Source organism: Sceloporus occidentalis, unplaced genomic scaffold (genome assembly GCF_023333645.1).
Source record: "Sceloporus occidentalis isolate IW3139 unplaced genomic scaffold, rSceOcc1.0.p SCAF_2, whole genome shotgun sequence".
NCBI classification, from domain to species: Eukaryota; Metazoa; Chordata; class Lepidosauria; order Squamata; family Phrynosomatidae; genus Sceloporus; species Sceloporus occidentalis.
The window spans coordinates 197,398,299-197,420,764 of NW_028316982.1; the positions used below are offsets into that span (position 1 = coordinate 197,398,299).

General features: G+C 40.0%; 1 protein-coding gene across 1 annotated transcript; it reads left to right on the forward strand.

Moving 5' to 3' along the window:
• The first annotated feature begins 1,391 nt into the window (after positions 1-1,391).
• LOC149319529 (ICOS ligand-like) lies at positions 1,392-21,950 on the forward strand. The gene is made up of 6 exons (XM_089511905.1): positions 1,392-1,443; positions 7,831-7,871; positions 12,665-13,018; positions 14,114-14,383; positions 15,555-15,698; positions 20,908-21,950. Exons 1-6 carry the CDS (start codon positions 1,421-1,423, stop codon positions 20,931-20,933), a joined length of 858 nt encoding a protein of 285 aa, XP_089368031.1. The 5' UTR covers positions 1,392-1,420; the 3' UTR covers positions 20,934-21,950.
• Positions 21,951-22,466: the final 516 nt, after the last annotated feature.

Genomic DNA, 22,466 nt, shown 5'->3' on the forward strand with positions numbered 1-22,466 from the left:
TGCATTTCATATTCAGCTATGTTTACAGTGGAGATAAAGTAGAAATAAAGGAGAATTGGACGTACTGCGCATGTCCACAAACAGAGGAGGAGTCATCCGATAGCCAGAAATCATAGAGCCCCACAGCTTCTACTGGCTTTTGTGATGGCTAGGAGGTGAGAGCTTTGGACTGCCCCTGAGGTCCAGTGCCTCATGGGGCTTATAGGAAGGAGCAGGCACCTAGAGATCATTTTGGGGACCTCCTCCCTCCTCAACAAGGCAATCTATATGTCAGGATTGAGAGTAGGTTGGAGACATATAAAGGTGCCTTTATCTATCTCCCTATTACACTATCTGTCTTCATGTGTGTGTGTGTGTGTGTGGAAAGATACTACATGTATACATAACACTGTTTCAGTAAATATATGGTTTCAGAAGCCAAAATGTGTTCCCACATATTCTGGCAGCCAGCATCAAGTGCCACCAAATGCTATCTCCCTGAGGAATGGGCAATTTCGCAAATAAAGCAAATCTGAAAATGCATTTTCGCTAAAGTTCCGAAGTTAAAAGGATGTGGATTAAACCTACTTTGTGTCTGGTTTAACTGCAGTCTCTGTGGGACGTGGTCTGAAAGTGTGCTGCGTAATTATGTGGGGTTTGGGGGGGATCTGTCTGGGACAGCCCCTCCTCAGTCTCCTTCGTGTGATAAACCCCTCTGGGATCGTGGGGCCAGCATGCTGTTTTCTCCAAAAATAAATTAAAATAAATTAATAAAATTAAATACTCCAAATAAATAAATAAATAAAGGTGTGTGTGTTGGGTGCCTTCAAGTGACTTCTGACTGATGGGGACCCCTAAGGCCAAGCTATCCTGGGGTTTTCTTGGCAAGATTGGTCCAGGGGAGGGGGGCCTTGAGGCTGAGAGAGTGTGACTTGGGCAAGGGGCCAAGCTGAGTTGGGCATGAAGCCTGCAGTTCAAGGCTCAGACCAATGCTGTGGGGCCTAGATCCAGCCCAGCCAGGGCAAGAGGAGGGCCCCACGCGTGACCAGCAGGCAGGCCCACTCCCCGCGTGACGTCATGCCCGGGATCCCGAAAGAGGAACCCAGCCACGGAAGGAGGAGAGCGAAGGAGCCTCGGGGGACGCCTGCCTCTCCCTCCGATGCAGCCAGCATGGCGCCCCGAAGGTGAGCGAGGTTGCCCCTGAGCATGGGCAGAGTGGCAGTCCCTTCCCTGACGCCCTGGGAGGGTTCCAGGCTGCTTTGGGGCTCCCACTCTTTGGAAAGTCTGCAAACACCCAGTTTTTAAAAAGGCTTTGGACAAAATGCATTGCACTTTGACTCAGGGAGGCAGCATTTCCTCACTCCCGGGAAAGGAAGGAGGAGGAGGAGGGCACCCAAGGAAAGCTTGGGAAACAAAACACTCGGAAGCCAGGCTGCTCAAAATGAAATGCCTCCCGGACTGGAGGTGGGCAGGGAGGAGGACCTGTCCTGGAAAAGGAGCACCTCTCGGGGGGGCACCCTTGAGGGTTGATGGGCACCTGGGATTTGTACTTTGGTGGTTTGTAGTGTGGCTCCTGGGATTTGTACTTTGATTTGTAGTGTGGCTCCTGGGATTTGTACTTTGGTGATCTGTAGTTAGGCTTCTGGGATTTGTATTTGGGTGATTTGAAATTTGGCTCCTGGGATTTGTAGTTTAGTGATTTGTGGTTTGCCCCCTTGGGCAGGGAGGGCTAAAGACTTTGGAAACTACAAATCCAGGAACCCATAGGATGGAGCTTCACCGTTTATTTCTAGACTGTGGAAGCAGAGAGCCATTGAACGTTAGTCCCTTTTGTGGCATGAATGTGATTTTAGCAGCCAAGTCCTCTGCCAGGATGTGTAGGAATGTTATCCCTTGGAATAATAATGCAGCAAAGGCTGGGAAGTGGGTTGAGCCCTTCCTCGACAAGACCCGGCAGAGCTGTTAAACAAAGGCTCTCTGAAAGCTCTCTGATTCAGAAGTTGACTTGATACAATAGCACCTGCCAACAAGAGTGCCGTTTATTCAGAAATGCTTGAGTAAAATGCTGAGAGTGAAAAGGTGTTCAGTGCTATCCACACTGGAGAAATAACCCAGTTTGGCACCACTTTTAACTCTTTCTGGCTCAAGGCTATGGAATTCTGGGAGTTGGAATTCCATAGCCTTGAGCCAGAAGGAGTTAAAGTAGTGCCAAACTGGGTTATTTCTCCAGTGTGGATGCAGCCCTAGATGCTCCTTTGGTTTTGCCCGGTGTTTTCCTCTGCTTATGATAGACCGTATAGAACATAGTGCATCTTTGGGTGTCCCCTGCACTTCCAGAAATGTTGCAGGGTGTGTAGTTGGCTCTGGATTCTTTGGAGTAAATCTTGGATAAGTACGCTTCGGTCCAAAACATAATAAGATGTTTATATCCAACTCTAAATGCGAAATTCTTTTCTGTTTCGTATACACCTCACACAATACCCTGAAGGCAATTTCATATACAGTATTTCTGAATAATTTTGTGCATGGAAGAAACTTGGTGTACATTGAGCCACCAGAAAGCAAAGGTGTTACTCTCTCAGCTGAATTCTGGATAAGGGAGACTCAGCCTGCATCACTAATAGGCTCAGCTTGCCATTGTAGTCCTCTGCTAGCCCCTGGATAGCTTCAGTATATTTCTTGACATGTGAAGGGTCTATCTGAAATAGTGTCCGGCATTATTCCTATTCAGGTATATGTATGGTGGTAGTGAGACTACAGGATGTGGGGGATATGAAATCACATGGGAGGAAATCAGGGGAAAGCTGGGGTTTAAACGGACATTAGCCTGTGAAAATCCTGTGATCGTGGCGAAGATTGCCATTTATCCTGGCAATAAACAGGTAATAACCAGCAACAAATTATTCACAAGGAAATCCTGTGAATGATTTGTTGCTGGTTATTACCTGTTTATTGCCAGGATAAATCCTCTTTAATTACAATGTCCTGTGAAAATCTTCACTGTGATCATGCAATTTTCATGGGCTAATGTCCATTTAAACTCCTGCTTTTCCCTACTTCCCCCTGTGTGATAAAGTCCTATGATTCTCTGATTCTATGAACACCTGGAAGACTCCATGATTCCCATCCATGGGATAGATCATGGCCAAAATCAGCTTGCCAACCATGCACTGGTGGTTTAGTGTGCATCCTGTTTTTTTCACTATATAGTTTCCTCCATAAGCAGATGTGCCATTTCTGCATTAGACCATGACCAAGTGTAATCCGCTAGTGGTTTAGTTTGTATCCTGTTTTTACCATTTGTGTAGTTTAGTGCATAAACATGCATGGATGGTGGAGGCTGGTTATGCAGACACATGATGCAGTAGAGAGGTCTTCATTTTAAGTCAGGTGCAGTGGAACCATAGGATCTGGATCAACAATTCCAAGTGACCACGGAACGTCACATACCATATTATTAAATGGCGGCATCATGAATGTGCACGCTTCAGCATGTCTGTGCTCATATCACCTATGTTTATAACATGGGACACAATTGTCTACATTTTTTCCTATCTGCAAGGTGTGGATGGTCCCAGAACAGAATTCCCACAGATCTGAAGGACCTACTGTACACCCTTTTTTCTGTCTTAAAGCACTAACCATTCACCTTCCTTAGAATTTGAGGTCAACCACTAAAGATGAACAGTGGGAGGTTAAGGAAAGCAAGTACCTCCTCGCTTGGCTAAGTTGTGGGACTTTGTCATCTCAGGATCCAGTGATGGCCTTTAGTTGATCAGCTTTAAAGTGGAGAAGACAAATTTATGGAGGATAAGGTTATCAATGGTTTCTGGTTATGATGGTTATATATTACCACTAACATCAAGAGTTTTTTTCTTCTCAGTACCATTTTCTTGGAAACAAACATGTTATTATTTCATTTCCACTTTAAGTGCTGTCTCTTGACATCTAGTTGAGCATTGTGGAAACAGAACTCAAGACTAGGTGAGCTTTTGATTTGCAGGAATGTAGGGAAGAGACAAAGTCTCAGGATCTACAGTATAAAAAGATGAGTTTATTTTTGCAATAAACCCAAAGTGTTTTGGCCTAATAATATTTAATGGCTTTCTTCAGGAACTGATAGAAGAAAGAAAAGGGACAGTACATAAATGACAAAAATTATAACAGGAGACAAGTTACAATTTGCAATATCAATTTTGTATACATATATTTTGCATCAAAGTGCATGTAAAATGTCTCAGTTTTAAAAATGCTTATTATGCCAAATAAACATATACAAATATAAAATATTACTTACAGTGCAACTTCAAAACAGACTGCAGGGATCCCAAAAAGAGTGTTTCCAGAGCTTATGCTTGGCAACTTATAGTTTGAGGAGGCAGAGCATTATACTGTTCCATTTTTATCCCAGTGTACCAAGGACATCCTTATACCAATTCTACAGCAAAATGGAAAGTTAGGGGATATGTGAAAACTCAGGTTTTAAAGTAGATGGATGTACTGTAAGTCCTCACTAAGACCATCAGGTAGTAACATGTCAAGTTTCAATAGCCATTCCATTTCTCTTTTTAAGCAAGGTCCTCTCATTCTGGGGGAAAGGTAGAATCATAGAGTTTGAAGAGACCGCAAGGGCCATCCAGTCCAACCCCCTGCCAAGTTTCTCAAGGACCCAAAAGTGTAGATCCTTAAAGGAGTGATCATCTTTCACAAAGTGGTCAACCAAAGGGACACCTTGTCTTCTGTTCCTGATATTACTTGAAATGTTCTCCTATATAGATTTCTAAGGCTGTAGAAGTTTTTCCTGTATTTAATTTGTTGCAAGAACACGAGATGACATCAATCATATAAGGAGTGCTACAAGTTGAAAATGGTTTGCGGTGTATGTTTTTTCATTATGATTCACAAACTCGGTTATCTTGAATGTGTACTTATAAGTACAGTGTCCACATGGGTGATGGCCTCTCAGGACTCTTGTTGATGGTTTTCTTGGAGGAAGAATACTCAGAGGTGGTTTTGCCAGTTCCTTCCTCTGAAATATAGGCTACAGCACCTATAATATATAGTATATGTGTGTTCATGTATCCATACATGTGTGTGTATGTGTGTGTGTATTTGAGAGGCATCTTAGGTAATCTTCTTATAAAGCTGAAAGGTAAAATAGAAGTATTTGAGGTAAGCCTTCATTAGGAAGCCTTCATCATCCTAATACATGGGTCTTCAAAATGTTTAAGGCAGTTATTCCAAGTCCGGTGGTCTGCAAATGTGTTGGGCTACAATTCACATCATCTTCAGCCTGCATAACTAATTCTGTGCTGACCTTAGTGGGTAGTAGGACTTAGAATATCATATCAGACTTACAGTATCAGACCTGGAAGGGACTATAAGGACTATGAGTCCTCTACCACCACCCTGTAGAAATACACAGCTAAAGGACTTCCGAGTGGCTGCGGGCACATGCCCCATTTTAATCTTCTCTGTTTGCTCCTCGCGAGTAAGTGAGGGTTGCGGATATTAAGTCAGTGCAAATGGAGATATGGTTAAAACAGCATATAATACAGAAGGTATTTTTAAATTAGACAATAAAAATACAGGTTGAGTATCCCTTATCCAGAATATCAAAGTCCTCCAAAATCCAAAACTTTTTGAGCTACAACACAAGTAGCATAGTACATACCTGTATGGTATTTAGGAAGCTGGAGAGAAATGGAGCTGGAAAGAGAGGCGAGGGTCTGTGAAATGGCAGGAATCCATGCCTCCTGCCATTTCACATATCATCAGTCTCTCTCCAGCCTCATTATGTCTCATTATGTACAGTCAGCTCTCCACATTTGCGGCTTTGACTTTTGCAGATTTGATGGTTCACTGATTTGAGGTTCTCTCTAGGAATCTCTAGTAGGAATCTCTAGGTTCTCCAGCACTCCTCTGCCAGAGGTTGATCACACAGTTGTGATGGTAGACCTAGAGGTTCCAAGGGAAAACACTTCTCTAGGCATTTGTAGGTCCTCCAGCATGATTCTATGACCAATTTCTTGTGGATATTTAACCAGAGTTCCACTGGAGGACCTAGAGATTCCTAGGTAGGTGTTCTCTCAGGTAAAAAAAAATAGTGTTTTTTGTTTGGGTTTTTTTCCATTTTCATTGGGATCCTGTGCCCTGAATGCTAGTGAATGTGGAAGGCCTACTGTATATACAAATACAGGTATTCCAATATCTGAAATATGGAATATTTATATTCCCAAGAATTTCCAATAAGGGATACTCAAACTGCATTTATTTAAAACAGGTACATCTGCATTTTCAGCCCCATAATCAGAGGCTAAGATGTCCACATCATAGTGCAGTTTTGAAAGCTGAAATTTGGTGAGAAAGTTCAGCATGAATGAATCTGTGACTCAAAACCTGCAAATGTATGCATGTGGTAAGTGAAACTAATTGTAACACTTCAATTGTAACATCTCAAAATTAAATTCCAAGAGGGAATACTACATAAATAAGCAGAACCTGAGCTGAATTGGCAAGTAGTCTAAAAAAAGCCTGGAAACTTTTACAGAGGAATCTTCCACTTCTGTTTTTTTTTTAACACAGAAGAAAAGCATTACACTTGTAGACCTCTTCAAAGAGAAAAGCCCAAGGGAAGTGAAAGTAAAAGACAGGTTGATAATTGAAAAAAATCACTTTCAACCTCTTACTTTCTACTTTCTGTTCTTTGTAATGAAGTATAAAGGTAAAGATAAAGGTTTCCCATTTGACAAAGTTGTCTAGTTGTGTCTGACTGGAGAGGGTGGTGCACATCTCCTTTACTAAGCTGAAGAGCCAGCGTTGTCAAAGATGACTCTGGATCATGTGGCCAGCATGACTACACAGAACGCTGTTACCTTCCTACCAAAGTGGTACCTATTTATCTACTTGCACTTTTACATGCTTTTGAACTGCTAGGTTGGCAGAAGCTGGGACTGGTGATGGGAGCTCACTCCATCATGCAGCACTTGGGTCTCAAACTGCTGAACTGCTGATCTTGAAGTCATCAGAGTTAGTGTCTTAACTGCTAAGCCATTGAGTCGCTATATAATAATGCTCCATTTTTCATATAATATAATAATGCTCCAGTATAATGCTCCATTTTTCATTTTACACATCAAGGTGTGTTTATACATCCTTTAGTATTACATCAGAGTTGTTCCAGTACCATAGGTAAAGATGCTGAACCAGAGATCAAGAGCTTAATAACAATCCATACTGTGTTGTGCTTATGTTTGTCAAGTCTCTGATGCTGAGTGGAAATAGTGACCCTGAATATTTGGTTGCACAAAGAACAAAGCAGTTTGCAGTCCAGACTCATGAGGGAAAGAAAAGTGTTGAACTGAGCAAGATAAAAACTCATCATGACTATTGGGAAGTGGTATAAAAAGTTATGAAAGCTAAGAGACAGAGAAGCTGAAAGAAGGGTGCAAAGCTATAGATCCAGCAGAAAGAGACTTGAGAACAGAAGCAGAGGAGGCAGAATAAGAAAGGAGTAATCAGACTGAGAGAAGAAGAGATGAGAGCAAAGGAGGTTGACTAGTGATGAAATAGCTAAGAAAACAGAGATGAAATTATCAGTTACTGAAAGCTAGAGAAACAATGGGTGTTGGGGATGTGGAAGTGAAGAAAGATGAGACCAAAAAGAAAATAGGACTGAGAAAATCTGTAGAGTATATGGTTTCCAAAGAAGAGTCATTATTGTATTTTATGTTGGTTTGTTTTCTACCAGTATCTGGTGGTTTTCCAGTTGTGTGTTCATGAATTGTTAATACACATTTAGTAGCTGTTTATAAAGACCTTGACTCACCATCTGTTTTTATTTTGCTTTAGGCTTGGATTCATGGTCTTGTTTCTTTGTTTTCAGAAAGCTGGTAAGTTACATGACAGTGTATTTTTTACCAAAATGTATTACTATTTCACACACAATAGTAATAATAAGAATGATCAAAATCCTCCCATCTTTTTTTCTGATGGTCAGAGCAGACTGTAAAAATGCAAAGAAAACACTTTAAAATAATACATATAATTCTCATGACAGCTGTACATGTTGTTCTCTCCCTCCTTCCTTCATACTAATACATTCTTCTCTCTTTCACCCATGAAAAGAGCTGCTCTTTTGGTGTTTCCTGTTACTTCTGTATTCCACCTAAAAGGAATCATTGTCTTTAAAATGTATATAGCAGGGAGATGTTCAGCAGATGCATCATTAAATTCCATTTTGAGGAAAGCTGTACCTGCCCATCTTCTTCCAATGACATGGAAGATAGTAGTAGTAATAGTGGTTAACTCTGGCATTAAAGGATGTGTCGTTTTAAGTTTTTGAGTGAAAATTTCCTTTCAGTTCAACTAAGATGACATAGATGAAAGGTAATTATTAGAGAATATTTCCTGTTACCATGTATGGATGTGAGTTCTGGACAGTGAAGAAAGTGGATAGGAAGAAAATCAATACATTTGAGATGTCGAGCTGGAAAAGAGTGCTGAGGATCTCATGGACAGCGACAAAGACAAACGAATGGCTTCTGGAGCAGATCAAACCAGAGATTTCCCTGGAAGCCAAGATGACAAAACTGAGGCTGTCATACTTCAGGCACATCATGAGAAGACTCATTGGAAAAGTCAATAATGCTAGGAAAGGTGGAGGGAAGTAGAACGAGAGTAAGGTCACATGCTAGATGGATGGACTCTGTTAAGGAGAACATGGGTATAAGTTTACAAGACCTAAGCAGGTTATCAGGTAAGCAGCATCCTAACCTCTGAGAATTTTGAGCTAAACCCTAAGAATGGGAGGAGCTCTTTGTGATGTGAAGTGGACTCTTACAAAAGAGGCACAGCATGAAGTGTAAGTGTAGTTTAAGAAGGTTTGCTGTACTGCCCTGTTTGAAAAGTTGGTAACTAAAATCTATGGTGTAGTGGTTTGAGTGTTGGACTATGACTCTGGAGATCAGGATTTGATTTCCATTTTGAGCATAAAAGCCCACTGGATGACCTTGGACAGGTCACATTCTCTCAGACTCAGAGGATGACAATGGTAAACCTCCTCTGAAGAAACTTACCAAGAAAACCCTATAATAGATTCACCTTATGGCACACTTGGAGGAACACAACAACAGCCACAATCCATTGTAATAAAAACCAATACAACATCATTTCAGTATGATACAGATTTGTTGTGTTTGCTTATAACGAATCATCTCCCTGGTGTCAATTTCTGGAGAAACTATATTAATGGACATATGACTGAAGCCAAACAGGATACATCAAAGTTCTGATTCTGTAATAAAAACAATTGGGGAGGGAGGAAAAGAGGCAAAATGTATCAAAAATTTTATAATATTTGTATTAACAACTTAATTTGTGTATGTCTTGATGTATTGTTAAACAAATGTTTTTGTTTTTAAAAATTGGCAGGGCAACAAGGGCTGGGAGGGGAGCCAGAACTGCTTCTAGTAGAAATAAATGGCACAAAAGCCCTTTTACATTGCACAGTTATAGCACTCTGATTCTACTTTAACTGCCACGACTGCACCCATGGAAACCTAGGATTTGTAGTTTGGTGAGGCATTACAGCTTTCTGGTTGAGAATTCTAAATACTCATCCCTAAATTGCAAATCCCAGGAATTATGGCTTTGAAAGTGGAGTCATAGCACTATGTTTGTGTGGTGTAAAAATAACCCAGGTAAATGGGCCTAGTATCTAATTAAAACCTATCCAATCATGTAGTAGAATCATAGAATCATAGAGTTGGAAGAGACCATAGGGCCATCCAGTCCAACCCCTGCCATGCAGGAACTCTCAATCAAAGCATCCCTGACAGATGGCCATCCAGCCTCTGTTTAAGGACCTCTAAGGAAGGAGACTCCATACACTCCGAGGGAGTTTGTTCCACTGTTGAACAGCCCTTACTGTCAGGACGTTCCTCCTAATGATGGGGTGGAATCTCTTTTCCTGGAGCTTGCATCCATTGCTCCAAGTCCTGTTCTCTGGAGCAGCAGAAAACAAGCTTGCTCCTTCCCCAATATGACATCCCTTCAGATATTTAAACAGGGCTATCATATCACCTCTTAAACTTCTCCAGGCTAAATATCCCCAGCTCCCTAAGTCGTTCCTCATAGGACATGGTTTCCAGACCCTTCACCATTTTGGTTGCCCTCCTTTGGACATGCTCCAGTTTCTTAACATCCTTTTTAAATTGTGGTGCCCAAAACTGGACACAATATTCCAGATGAGGCCTGACCAGAGCAGAATAGAGTTGCACTATTACTTCTCTTGATCTAGACACTATACTTCTATTGATGCAGCCTAAAATTGCATTGGCCTTGTTAGCTGCCCCATAGTACTGTTGACTCATGTTCAACTTATGGTCTACTTGGACTCCCAGATCTCTTTCACACATAGTGTCATTCACCCAGGTGTCCCCCATCCTATATACCTATTTCATTTTTCCGCCCTAAGTGCAATACCGTACATTTCTCCATGTTAAAATTCATTTTGTGAGCTTTGGCCAAGATTTCTAATCTATTCTAATCTAATCTAGTACTTGGATGAGAGACTGCCAATGAATACCAGATACTGTAGGCTATGGCGGGGTACATACCGGTGCCTTGTTTTGCTCCACAAGGAAGCTGCAGCGGACAAACCACGCGGCTTACCCGCAGAACGATACTGACACCACAGTGCGCCACCTGTACAGGGCATCGCCATTTTGACGTATGGAATACATGCTAGGGTTGCAGGGCGTCTGTAAGCGACGCTCCGAGGCAACCCTAGCACGTCATCAAGACGTGCGTTGAGGCCCGTTTGTACTGGGCCTACATTTCAGAAAAAGGAACTGACAAAGCCACCTCTGAGTATTCATTGCTCCAGAAATTCATGAGGTTGACATAAGTTGACCCATGACTTGAAAGCACACACACACTCACACAAAATCAGATAATATGGCAACTGCAAGTTGGAATTATTTTTATGGCTGGGTAGGGAGCAAAATGCACTCTGTAGCTGCTGTGATTGCCAAGATTTCTCTTCTAGGCTCACATCCCACTCAGCTTCACTTAAAGAACACATTGACACATGGGGAATTTTTCAGACCCTATCCTGCTCTGCAGGGACTTACTGGAGGTCACCACTTGCCCATTGGAAGTGTTTCCCCTGGCAGGCTGTGTACCAGTCCTACCAAGACATGTGCAACAAGAACTTCTACAAATATCACAGCCAGTTTTAGTTAGGGAAGGATAGGTTCAGTGGTAAACAACCTAATATTATTTGAGGGATCAGGAATATATTTTTGACTAAATTTAAAAGCTTTTGGCTTTATTAGTTGTCTTAACAGAAGTTAGAGGCTAGGTATTTATTGGGAATTCCCCACAGAAAGTGGGAGTAATACCAAGTTTGTTTCAAAATAGCTGCAGGCTGGGTAAGGTATTGTTGCACTGGTGAATATGTCAGGAGGAGTTGAGCCATTTATAAAGGACCCTCTTTCAGCCGCTATTCAATAAGTACATGGTGGTGCTGGTTCAGACAGCAAACAGAACAATCCAAATCAGTCTGTTCATGCCCAGTGCAAAAGACTGCATTGGTGTAAATCCAATACTTAGTTCCTATTGAGTAGACCCATTGAGTGAAAGTACACTTGATTAGTCAAAACCTTATGCATATTTCAGTGGGTCAACTCTAGTTGGACTAACTTTTGGTTTTCTGGCATGAAAACTAATCTACACACAAAATCAGTGGCATTTTAAATCTGTGCTTACCTCTCTACACTTCCAGTTTAGCACACTGCTTTCTCCACTGTGTGCTCTCATAATCTTAAAGCCACCTTAAGGAGAAAGTGAAAGAAAATCATATAGAGAGAGTCTGTCTGTCCTCTATTTTTGCATAGGCTTTCATAGACTCTAGCCCCCACGTAGTCAGATTCAGTTTTCAAGAGTCATTTAAATCTTGGCATAGTTTCTGCCTCCAAAATCACAAGGGAGAAAATGTTCTGTAGGGTGTGTGGCATGACACACACTGTCCACTTTTGTGATGTCACCTGGATGAATTCTTTTCATTGAAAAGCAATCAATAAAGCTTCCACTGAAAAACTCAGAGGTCGATGGGGCATGTATCTATTGGTGGCTAGAGGTCCTGATAAAATAATGGAATTTCTGTGTGGATCAGTATAACTCTAAAAATACCAGATGATACAGTCCAGTAGAAGACCCATCCCCTTGAGAAAACAGAGCGGGGCAGATTCCCAGTACCTATCACCATGGGGATAATGAATAAAGTACCTGTAGTACTAAAACTATTTTTGGTTGCTGGAGGGCAATTATAGATCATAGTCCTCTAAGTTCAATATCTTAAATTCAATCTCTTATGGTATTCATGTCACCATTTCTACCTTTCCTGAGCCTCTGTAGTTAATGTTTAAAATAATGTACTGCTTGTAGAAGCTAATCTTGTTTATAGTGAATGTCCTGAGTTACAATTCTGTCCTGCTGTCTTTGCAAGGAACGGGAGTCACTATTTTGAGCTCAGTGTCCCCTGTGTAATAAGGTGGAGGGGCATTAATCTTACAGAATTAAGCCCATTGAAAATAAAAAGATATGTAGCACCTATAAAACAAGGTTAAATGCAAAGACATATTATTTAGTGATGTTTTGTTTATTCTATTTGTTTTTATAGCTAATGCAACAGAAGTCACTGGCATAATAGGAGGTTCTGTTGAAATGAGATGCCTTTATACTGAAAAAGAACCGTTCATCTTGAATAAATTTCGAGTACAATGGCAAAAGAAAAACACATTGTCTGACTGCTTCATAGACGCTTATTTGCCTGGTGAAGACATGAAACTTCACCAATGCCCAGAATTCAGAAACAGGACTCTGTTCAGTGAACAACTGGAGAAAGGCAACTTTTCCCTGAGACTGTTGGACATCAGACCTACAGATGACCGCACATATGAATGCTTAGTACAGAGAAACCAAACTGGAAAGTTTGAATTCTTCACACGTTCCAGTGTAACCCTCAAAGTAGCAGGTAAGTTTCTGGCTTTTTCTTTCTGGCGGCCACAAAAGTAGTGGGATTAGTCTGAGTGATGAACTTGGAAGAGAAGGAATCATAGCTGAGTGGTATATTACATGCTTTGCATGCAGGAGATCACACAAATTCAGTCCTTGGCATCTCCAGCTACCAGGATCATGTAGGACCTCTGTTTGAGATCCTGGAAATCTATGACCAGAATGGACAATACTAAACTAGCTAGGACAGGAGTTAAGGCATCTTCCTATGTTCATGTGGGATTAAGAGACCATGCAGCCTGATACAGGTTGAGTCTCCTTTTCTAGGATTTTGAAATCCAAAGTATTCTAAAATCCAAAATTGTCAATGAGCAGCTGAGAGAGTTGCACCTTTCCTTTCTGATGTTTCAGTGTACAAAAACTTTGTTTCATGCTCAAAATTATTTAATTATTTTAAAATATTGTGTGTACAATTACCTTAAGCTATGTGTATACACTATATGTTGTTAAAGGCCTTCAAGTCGTTTCCAACTTTGGGAAAGCCTAAAATGACCCTATCATGGAGCTTTCTTGGCAAGTTTCTTCAGAGGGAGTTTGCCATAAGGTATATATAAAACATAAATGAATTTCATGTTTAGACTTGGGTCCCATCTCCAAGATATCTTATTATGTATATGCAAATATTCCAGAATCCAAAACCCTTCTGGTCCCAAGCATTTCAGATAAAGGAGATTCAACATGTTAATTGCTACATTTTAAAAAATGGTTAATGTTGTTCTCTCCATATATATAAGGGAACAAACTGGTTGTACAAACTACTTCCATGCAAACAGGGCCCAACACTTGCTGAATGTGTTGGTATAATCCATGGAGGAAAACTCGGAGGGAAACCATGGACCTAAAGTGCTGTATCGGTGGCTGAAATCTGTAATCTAGTGACAGTGCACAGCAGTCATGGAGAGGTGTAGCAGTTGTTATATTGTTTTGTTTGAGTATAACTGTAGCTATTACATTACTTGGTCTTGAAATGCATTCCCTCCAGCCTCTTACCACATCCCTAAGTGGCTTTTGAAGATGCAATTGACAAAATGTATTACTCTTATTTTCCTCACAGCAAACTACAGCAAACCAGTTATAACACTTCCTGTGCCATCTGGCAAAGAACTGATATTTATTTGCAATTCTAGCCATGGATATCCTTTGCAAAATCTTAAGTGGATAAATAGAACTGACAACAGTGTTTTGAATGCAACTGAATGGCATGCTGCAGACTCTGATGGGACTTTCAGTGTTTCCAGTACATTAATGGTTAAAGCAACCTCTGATACAAACTTAGATTGTATGATTGAAAATCAGCAGCTGCATCAGACTATAACTACCACTTGTAAGTTGGTGTCCACATTTTATTTGTATCACCTCTTATCCATGTTACGTGTGATGTTATTGTAAAGGATAAGTGTGTCATGTGTCTTAAAAATATACATAGTTTGGTGTGGTCCTGCATTACTCCAGCACAGTGTAAATATCTACTAGTAGAGTTAAGTTAATTTTGCTTTAGGGAACCCTGGGACTGAATACCAAACAGCACAACTTGGTTGGATTAATGGTTAATGTGCAAGGTTGACAACCAAGTGTGCAATTGCAGTGCACATTATTTGGAGTCAAAGCATAGAGGCAATGTGCACTTGCATGCTACTCTGTGTACTGCAATCCACTACCACGTGCACATGCCCACTTACACTGCTGTCAGTTGAATAGGTGTCCACTTACACTGCTGTGAGCTAAATCTTTACCTTGTGGTAAAAAAAAAAATCCAGTAACACTATTTACATCTACGTATGCCAGTAACGGTATACTGGCCTTTGCAGGTGTACTCACTGGGTAGGTGTGAGTATGTTAATCTGTGTAATATTATAATCTGTAGTTTGTAGTAGTTATAAAATATGCACAATATAGTCTGACTCTGAAACCTCTTTTGTAAACTTGAATTAAGCCTTGAGATCTCATATCAAATGTGAAACCCAAGTTTCAGGTTTGAAAATGCCAATAAGGAATCATACAAGTTTTAATTCCCTCTAACCTTTGCTTTATGGTGACTGGGACTTTATCTGCACTGTAGAAATAATGCAGTTTGACACTGCTTTAACTGCCAGTAATCCCAGGATTTGTAGTTTGTTGTGGCACCAGAGCTCTCTGACAGAGAAGGCTAAACATCTCAAAAAAAAACTACAAATCCTAGGATTCTATTGCATTGAACTATAGCAGTTAAAGCAGCGTCAAAGTTTCAAAGTTTCAAAATTGATTCATAATTTGTCTTGTCTTGATTAAAAAATAATCACGGTACAGATGTTAGATTCGGATATTGCAGATTTTTATGAGTGTTTCTGTTCATTTGTGTCACGTGCGCAGATACAACAGTTCCTTTTGCTAAGATGTGATCCTTAATGAGATCTTACCACTTTTTTTAGTGATACAGAATGTGTCAGTATTCTGTGTAATTTATATTTTCTGCAGCAGCAGTGTTACAGAATTTCTTGTTTTTCTCCCTGTTATAGTTGACATACATAACTCAGACATTCACCATAAAAGCCACATAGTTGTGGGTGTTGTGGCAGCTATAATAGCTGGTATTGGAGTAAGTCTTACTCTATACTGCCGGTGGAATAAAAAGAGGTCTTCAGTTCAAAGAACATATATTGGTAAGTAGGCAATATATCAATTTTAGCAAACCTATAAAGAGCATAGAGAGCCAGCATGATGTAGTGGTTGAGCATTAGACTGCAACTCTGGAGACCAGGGTTTGAATCTCCACTCAGCCATGAAAACTCACTGGGTAACACTCTCTCAGCCTCAAAGGGTATGAGATAGGGTAAGGAAGAAAAGACAAAAGAAAGGAAAGGGAAGAGATGAAGTGAAAGTTAGAGTTAAAATAAAGAAGGGATACAATGCTTATGGAATGATTGAAATGTGTTATGGTATGACTGTGTTTGTTTGTATGTAGGATGTAATGTATGTTTGAGGTTTGAGAAAGCACAATAAATCTCTGGTAGCAAAAACTATAATCTAAAATAGAATGTTATAGTATCATTGAAGAAGACATTTGAGTTGAAATGGCCACAAATTCTCCACAGGTAAACGTCAGCTACCAGAGATAGTAATGCTTCTTATGTTTATGCTACCATTGCTTCAATCACTTGTTACATACTACCACCCTGAGTGTCTACAGTTTTGAAATACCAATCCAGCAAAATTTTTGCAAGTTGATTGATTGTTGCTACCAGAGATTTATTGTGGTTCATCAGGAGACTACCATTTGTGTTAGACTGGTTATTGAACTTGCATCATTGGGATACTCATCCTCATTATCAATCATGGACTAAACAGAAGAATTAGTCTTGTAGCATTTTACATCCTTGCAAGGTGTTTTTTGTTTAGGACTTTTCAATTATAATAATTGTATTATCAATTTATGTTCATTCAAATTGAGTTTAAGCAAAGGCTGGATGGCCATCTGTCAGGGATGCTTTGATTGAGAGTTCCTGCATGGCAGGGGTTGGACTGGATGGCCCTTGCGGTCTCTTCCAACACTACGATTCTATGACTCTAAGTAATTAGACATATATATTCATTTAGAAATATTATAGCATTGTTGTATTTATCTACAGCGGGACTTAGTGATTTGTAGAACATCTACCAGTTTGTTTTTAATCCTATTTTGGAGTAGTTACAGTGTAAGCCTCCTGTTCTGTTTGTTTCCTTACCTCTGGTGCCCTGTTGGGCTGTGAGGCGATTTATTTATTTTTTAATAAGTAAATAAAATAAATGAAGATTATACTAAAAGATTTGTATTCAGGAGAAAAATATTAACAGTAGCTATACTCTGTTCTGTGTAGTTTTTCCAAATGAGTGGCAGATCAAGTGGCAGAATCAATGCTAACATACCCTTCGCCTCATAAAAATTGCAGCTGATTCGAAATACCTTTAGGTGTTTTTCTGTAAAGCTCATTAACAATATAAAGTGAGGTGGGCAGCTGTAGAGGTGGTAGAGGCCAATTTTCACCCCTGTACGCCTCCTCTCCCCAACATATGCCAGTGTGCCTGATGCAACCAGAAATGACATTGCATCACTTTCAGCTTCAATTTCAGCCAGTTTGGGGATATTTGTTTTCCCCATTGAGAGGATATGGTTGCTTGGGGAAGGCAAAATGGCTATATTCTGCATTGAGTTTGGACTTTTGGTAAGGATGGGCAAAAAGCACCCCAAAATTAAATGGAAGGGGCTTTAGAGAGCTTCAGGGACCACACTTTAGGAGACCAAGGGCCAAACTGAAGCCTCTGGCCCACAGTTCAGCCACCATTCATATAACGCCATTTTCCTTCTTCAACAAGACACTAGAAACAGGGGGCTCATTCAATCACAGACATGACTCTCATTTTTAAAATGAAGACTAATGAGGCTTTTAGCCAGTTTTGGGCAAAAGAGAGATGGGGTAATTGGCTACATAAGAGTCTGACCATCATATCCATGGGATCAAATTCATTTACCCCCGTGTGTGTGTGTGTGTGTGTGTGTGTGTGTCTAACCATCTGGAAGTCCTCCATAGCAACTCTATGGTCAATGTCTGGTGGAAATATAGCATTCACCATTATCCATGTTTTTCACTGTCCACTGTAAAACTGGAAACTTATCCCCTGCAGATATGGGTTCAGACTGTACACCACTACTACTACAAGTTCTATTTTCAAATGCACCTTCCAGAACCCAAAGCTGCCACGGCTAGTGGATATTGCAAGAATGACAGTCCAGCCATACAGTTATGAATTGTTGCTTATCAGAATCAGGGGTTTGAGCATATCAGAAGGCAGCAAAACTTTCTTTGTCCTCATCTGTACTTCTGTATTTCTGCTCTGGCAGCACCCCTGAGCCTTCCAGGACTTAAGTGTCTCTAGGGGAATTCTGTGACTAGTAATGCTGCACTGCATAGCAGCCCTAAATCTCTTTCAGGTACAAAGATTGATTTTGTTTATGTTTAGAGGAAAAGCTGCTAGTTTCCAAACTCAATCTGTGCTGTTTAGCATCTGCCAGCATTCATTTTTTTTAAAAAATAGTGTTTTTGTTGTCTCAATGTTGTGGCCATAGAAACTGTGGACATACTGTAGCAAGACATATTTAAACAATAAAACCACACAAGACATATCGGACAAGCAAATCCCACATTGACAAAACATCATATTAACAGAAAGTGCCTTCCCTCCAATAGTACCTATACAGTTCTTACTTGCTAAGAGGCAGGACCATTAAAAGTTGCTATGCTATACTGGTTATTCTTTTACTAGAAGTTACACAAACTTGGTCATGTATTTATTAATGTTTTATCCACACAGAAGACTTTTTATCATCAGTATGGATTGGCATTCCATATTCTGGATATGTCTAAATTTAAATTCCTAAGAAATCTGTTTTTCAAGATCCTAAAACCACTGTGTGTCCACACATACTGAAAGGCCATCTGTGTATGAAAAGAACATTGCTGGTTTCTGCATTTGATTATAATCCCCTTTGTGTTATCTAATTGAGCAGACCCCCCTGCCTCTCTTGAGTGTAGTGAAGGTTGTTTATAGGGAGGGGAGGCCTCAAAGATCCTATCATCTCACAGTTTTGAAGTGCCAGTCTTGGTCTTTAATGCTGAATACAGGACCTCAACAAATTCAATTAGAGTTTAGTACTAAAGGTCTTGATTAGGTACACACAAACTCACATGTGTGCTGATAATCCCAGAAATACAGATATTTGGCAGAATCAATAATGTGCTAATGGTAAGCAATATATACTTGAATTTGACTAAATGGTGAAAGGAGTTCAGACAAAAATAAAAACCAATAGAAGTTTAATTTTACTGTAAATGTTTGCAAAAGGCAGCTTGTTTAGCTATACTTTCACCCAGATGTCATGCTTAGATTTATTATCAAGTGCCTCCTGGAGATTAGCAGTCTCTCTGTAACTCCAGAATTAAATAATGAATTGAACATGTTCTCCTTTTATTACTATCCTACCTAACTTTGTAGGTGTGACTATGGAATCAGTTATACTCGTCCCTCCACCTTTGCAGCGTTGACTTTTGTGGATTTGATTATCCATGGATTTTATTATTATTATTAATAATAATAATAAGTTTTATTTATAGACCACTATTCCACAAGGATCATAGTGGTGTACAGTAAAAATTGCAATACAAAATTAGCCCCTACCCACCCCCTCACTCCCTCCAGGCTGGATGATGACACTTGGCCGTGGAGGGAGGGCTCTGCCTCTTCAGGGCGGTCCCGATGGTGTTAATATGTTCTCTCTAGGAATATGTAAGTCCTCCAGCTCAACTCTATGGTTAACTTTAACCAAAGGTCGCACTGAAGGACCTAGAGATGCCTAGAGAGAACACTCCACTAGACATTAGCGCTCCTCCAGCAAAATTCAGTAGTTAGTGTCTGACAGATATTGACCACAGAGTTGCACTGGAAGACCTACAAAGAAATTCCTAGAGAGGTGTTATTTCAGATAAAAACATAGTGTTTTTGTTATTTATGATTTTTGCACGTTCATGGGGTCCTGTGCCCCTAACCCCAACAGATGTGGAGGGATAAGTGTATTAGGGTTCTGATTCCTAAGTGCCTTCTTAAAAAGAGGTAACATTGGGCCCATACAGACAGGCCAAAATAAAGCTGCTTTGGATCACTTTGGAGGTATGTTGTTTAAATGATGCATGCATCCTAAGAGGCCAGAAGCTGCATCAAAGTGTGGCTTTGGCATGGCTTCCAGCCTCTTAGGATACACGAATCATTTAAAAAGCATACCTCCAAAGTGACCCAAAGCAGCTTTAGTTTCGCCCGTCTGTATGGGCCTGTAGGGGGTTTTTTTGTACATTGTGTAATATACCTTTAAAAACATGTAGAATTTGTTCTTTTTAACAGATGGTTGTGAAAATGAAGAAGCAGTTCATTGCAATGATAAGCAGACAACTCAACAATGTATTTTTAGAAATATATACTTAAAGTCAAAAGTCTGAAACTTTCATCTAATCTTACAGATTAAAAAGTGTTGTCTTCATTTGATCCAGATGAGCATGTTTTGACTCTTTACAATATTGATGGATGCCTTTCTGAGATTTTTCAAAAAAGATTGATCAAAATCACTTCTAGGTGATAAGATGGGCTATACAGATGCTATGGAGACTGGAATAATACATATGGGAGCTTCATTATGGTATACATTCAGGTAGTGAGACCCCATTGTTTCTGTTGTAATGTAGGGGTGCTTACAGTAAATTCTGCAACCAGACTTGGTTGCTTTGTGCTATTAGACTTTGCCATCATGACATCTATGGACAAGCAAGATAGAGGTGTTAAAATGTACTACAGGTTGAGTATGCCTTATCTGGAATTCCAAAATACTCCAAAATGGTCCACATGATTGGCTGAGACAGTGACACCTTTTCTTTATGATGGTTCAGTGTATACAAACTTCATTTCATTCACAAAATTATTTAAAATATTATGGATAAATTTACCTTCAGGATTTGTGTATTAGGTCTATACAAAACATAAAAGAATTTCATGTTTAGACTTGGGTCCCATCTCCAATATATCTCATTATTTATATGCAATTTTTCCAAAATCTAAAACACAGATAAGGGAGACTCAACCTGTACTCTGCTAACAAGAGGGCTCATGTTTTGAATCTTTCTCACTATATACTGGCATTAAATACTGGCAGTTCATGATTTGAACAGGAGTGGGTGCTCAACCTTACCACTTTGGGGTGAGGCATCCTCCTGCTCAGAATACAGACTTCCCCTGGTATTAAGTAGTCCTCTCTTTCCAGTAGGTAACAGAGACTTAATTTTATTTTTAAAGCTCCTGATGAAATAGAAAACCTCTAGAGCACTTGAACTGCTGGAGAGAAAGCTAAATGACATGACAACACTACTGTGAAGCATTCCTTCAAAGATGGGTCCAGGAGCTCCAACTATTCACCGTGGAAGGCACAGTTCTCACAGTGCATAACTGGAAGATAAAGACTAGACTTCCGAAAGGGATTCACTTTCTTGGACACAGCCCAGGACTGATGCTACAGGAAACTAAGCACAAATGCTTGGGTTACTTGAGGGCTGCTTCATTTGGTACAAGACTTGGATAAGTACAGCTCCATGGAGGATAAGCATAATAGCTAATTGCTGCTGACTGAACTATCTAAGCTTGCAGCAGTGATGTAGTCAAGGGGGGAGTCCTTGGGGTCTGGACCCCCCTTCCGTTAGATAAAATGAATGGTGCGTGCTGCCGTGCCACTGCACCCAACCCCCATTATAATGGTGGCATTTAGTCTGTATCCCCCCTTCCCAAAATCCTGGCTACGTCCCTGCATCAGAGACGGTGTGAGACCATGCATTTTCATGAGCATTTCTCCTAATATATGCATTTCTGTATGAACTAAAATATCATTGAGTTTCAATCTGCATTATAGGTCAGAAAGTACAGATTGGATGCAAACTGAATGACCTTCTCCCCTGTTTGTTTTTAGCACTAAGTGTACATTTCAGCCTTGATTGAGTCAGTTCTCCATTAATTTTGTTAGAAAGTCAACAGAACTCTGTTGATAATGTTGTTACAGGCTGTCTTCCAACTGAGTTGGAAAAGCATGCGGAGCGGGGGGAGATTGTAAGTAAACTTGCCTGAACACCATCTGAAGAGTACCATCCTTCATTGCAGATAAGCTGAAAACGTGCATTAACCAATTACTTTATTTACACATCTGGGAGACTACTTGGCTATGGTTAAAATCTTTGAGAACTGGGATGTATGTTTATATTTAAAACTGGTTTGTTTTCATTATAGTCTTCCAAAATGCATTTTTGTTACTTTCCAAGTTCTCAATCTGAAATATGTGAATAACTCTATAAGTGTCACAACCCAAAATAAATTGTTCCTTAGTTTTCTATACTGTTTTTAATATACTGTGATCTTTGAGCAAAGATTAATCTTACTCTTATGCCAAAATGCAGGTGTAAGTTCATGTATATATTTTTATTTTTTAAAAAAATAATAATTTTACTACATTATAGTAAATTGATCTGCTTTTATTTTGATCAATTAATTTCTGGATGATTGACCATATTTAAAATAAAAAAATACATTGCCTGTAGGCTAGCATTCTGTTAGTGACATACACATGTGTAAGTCATACTGCACAAATTATTTGCCACAATGCAATTGACATTCTGCTAAAAGCAGCAGAATTGCAGTTGTGCATACAGCAATATTCCCTGTGCTTTGTGTTTGTGCACTGTACATTGTGGCTGTGCATTTCAATTGTGCATTGCACATTACACAGTGGTACCCAGTCATTGACGTGTTGCACAATGTTGCTGTTCCACAAGGGAGTTGTGTCATACTGGTTCAGGTATGTCTGTGTGTGA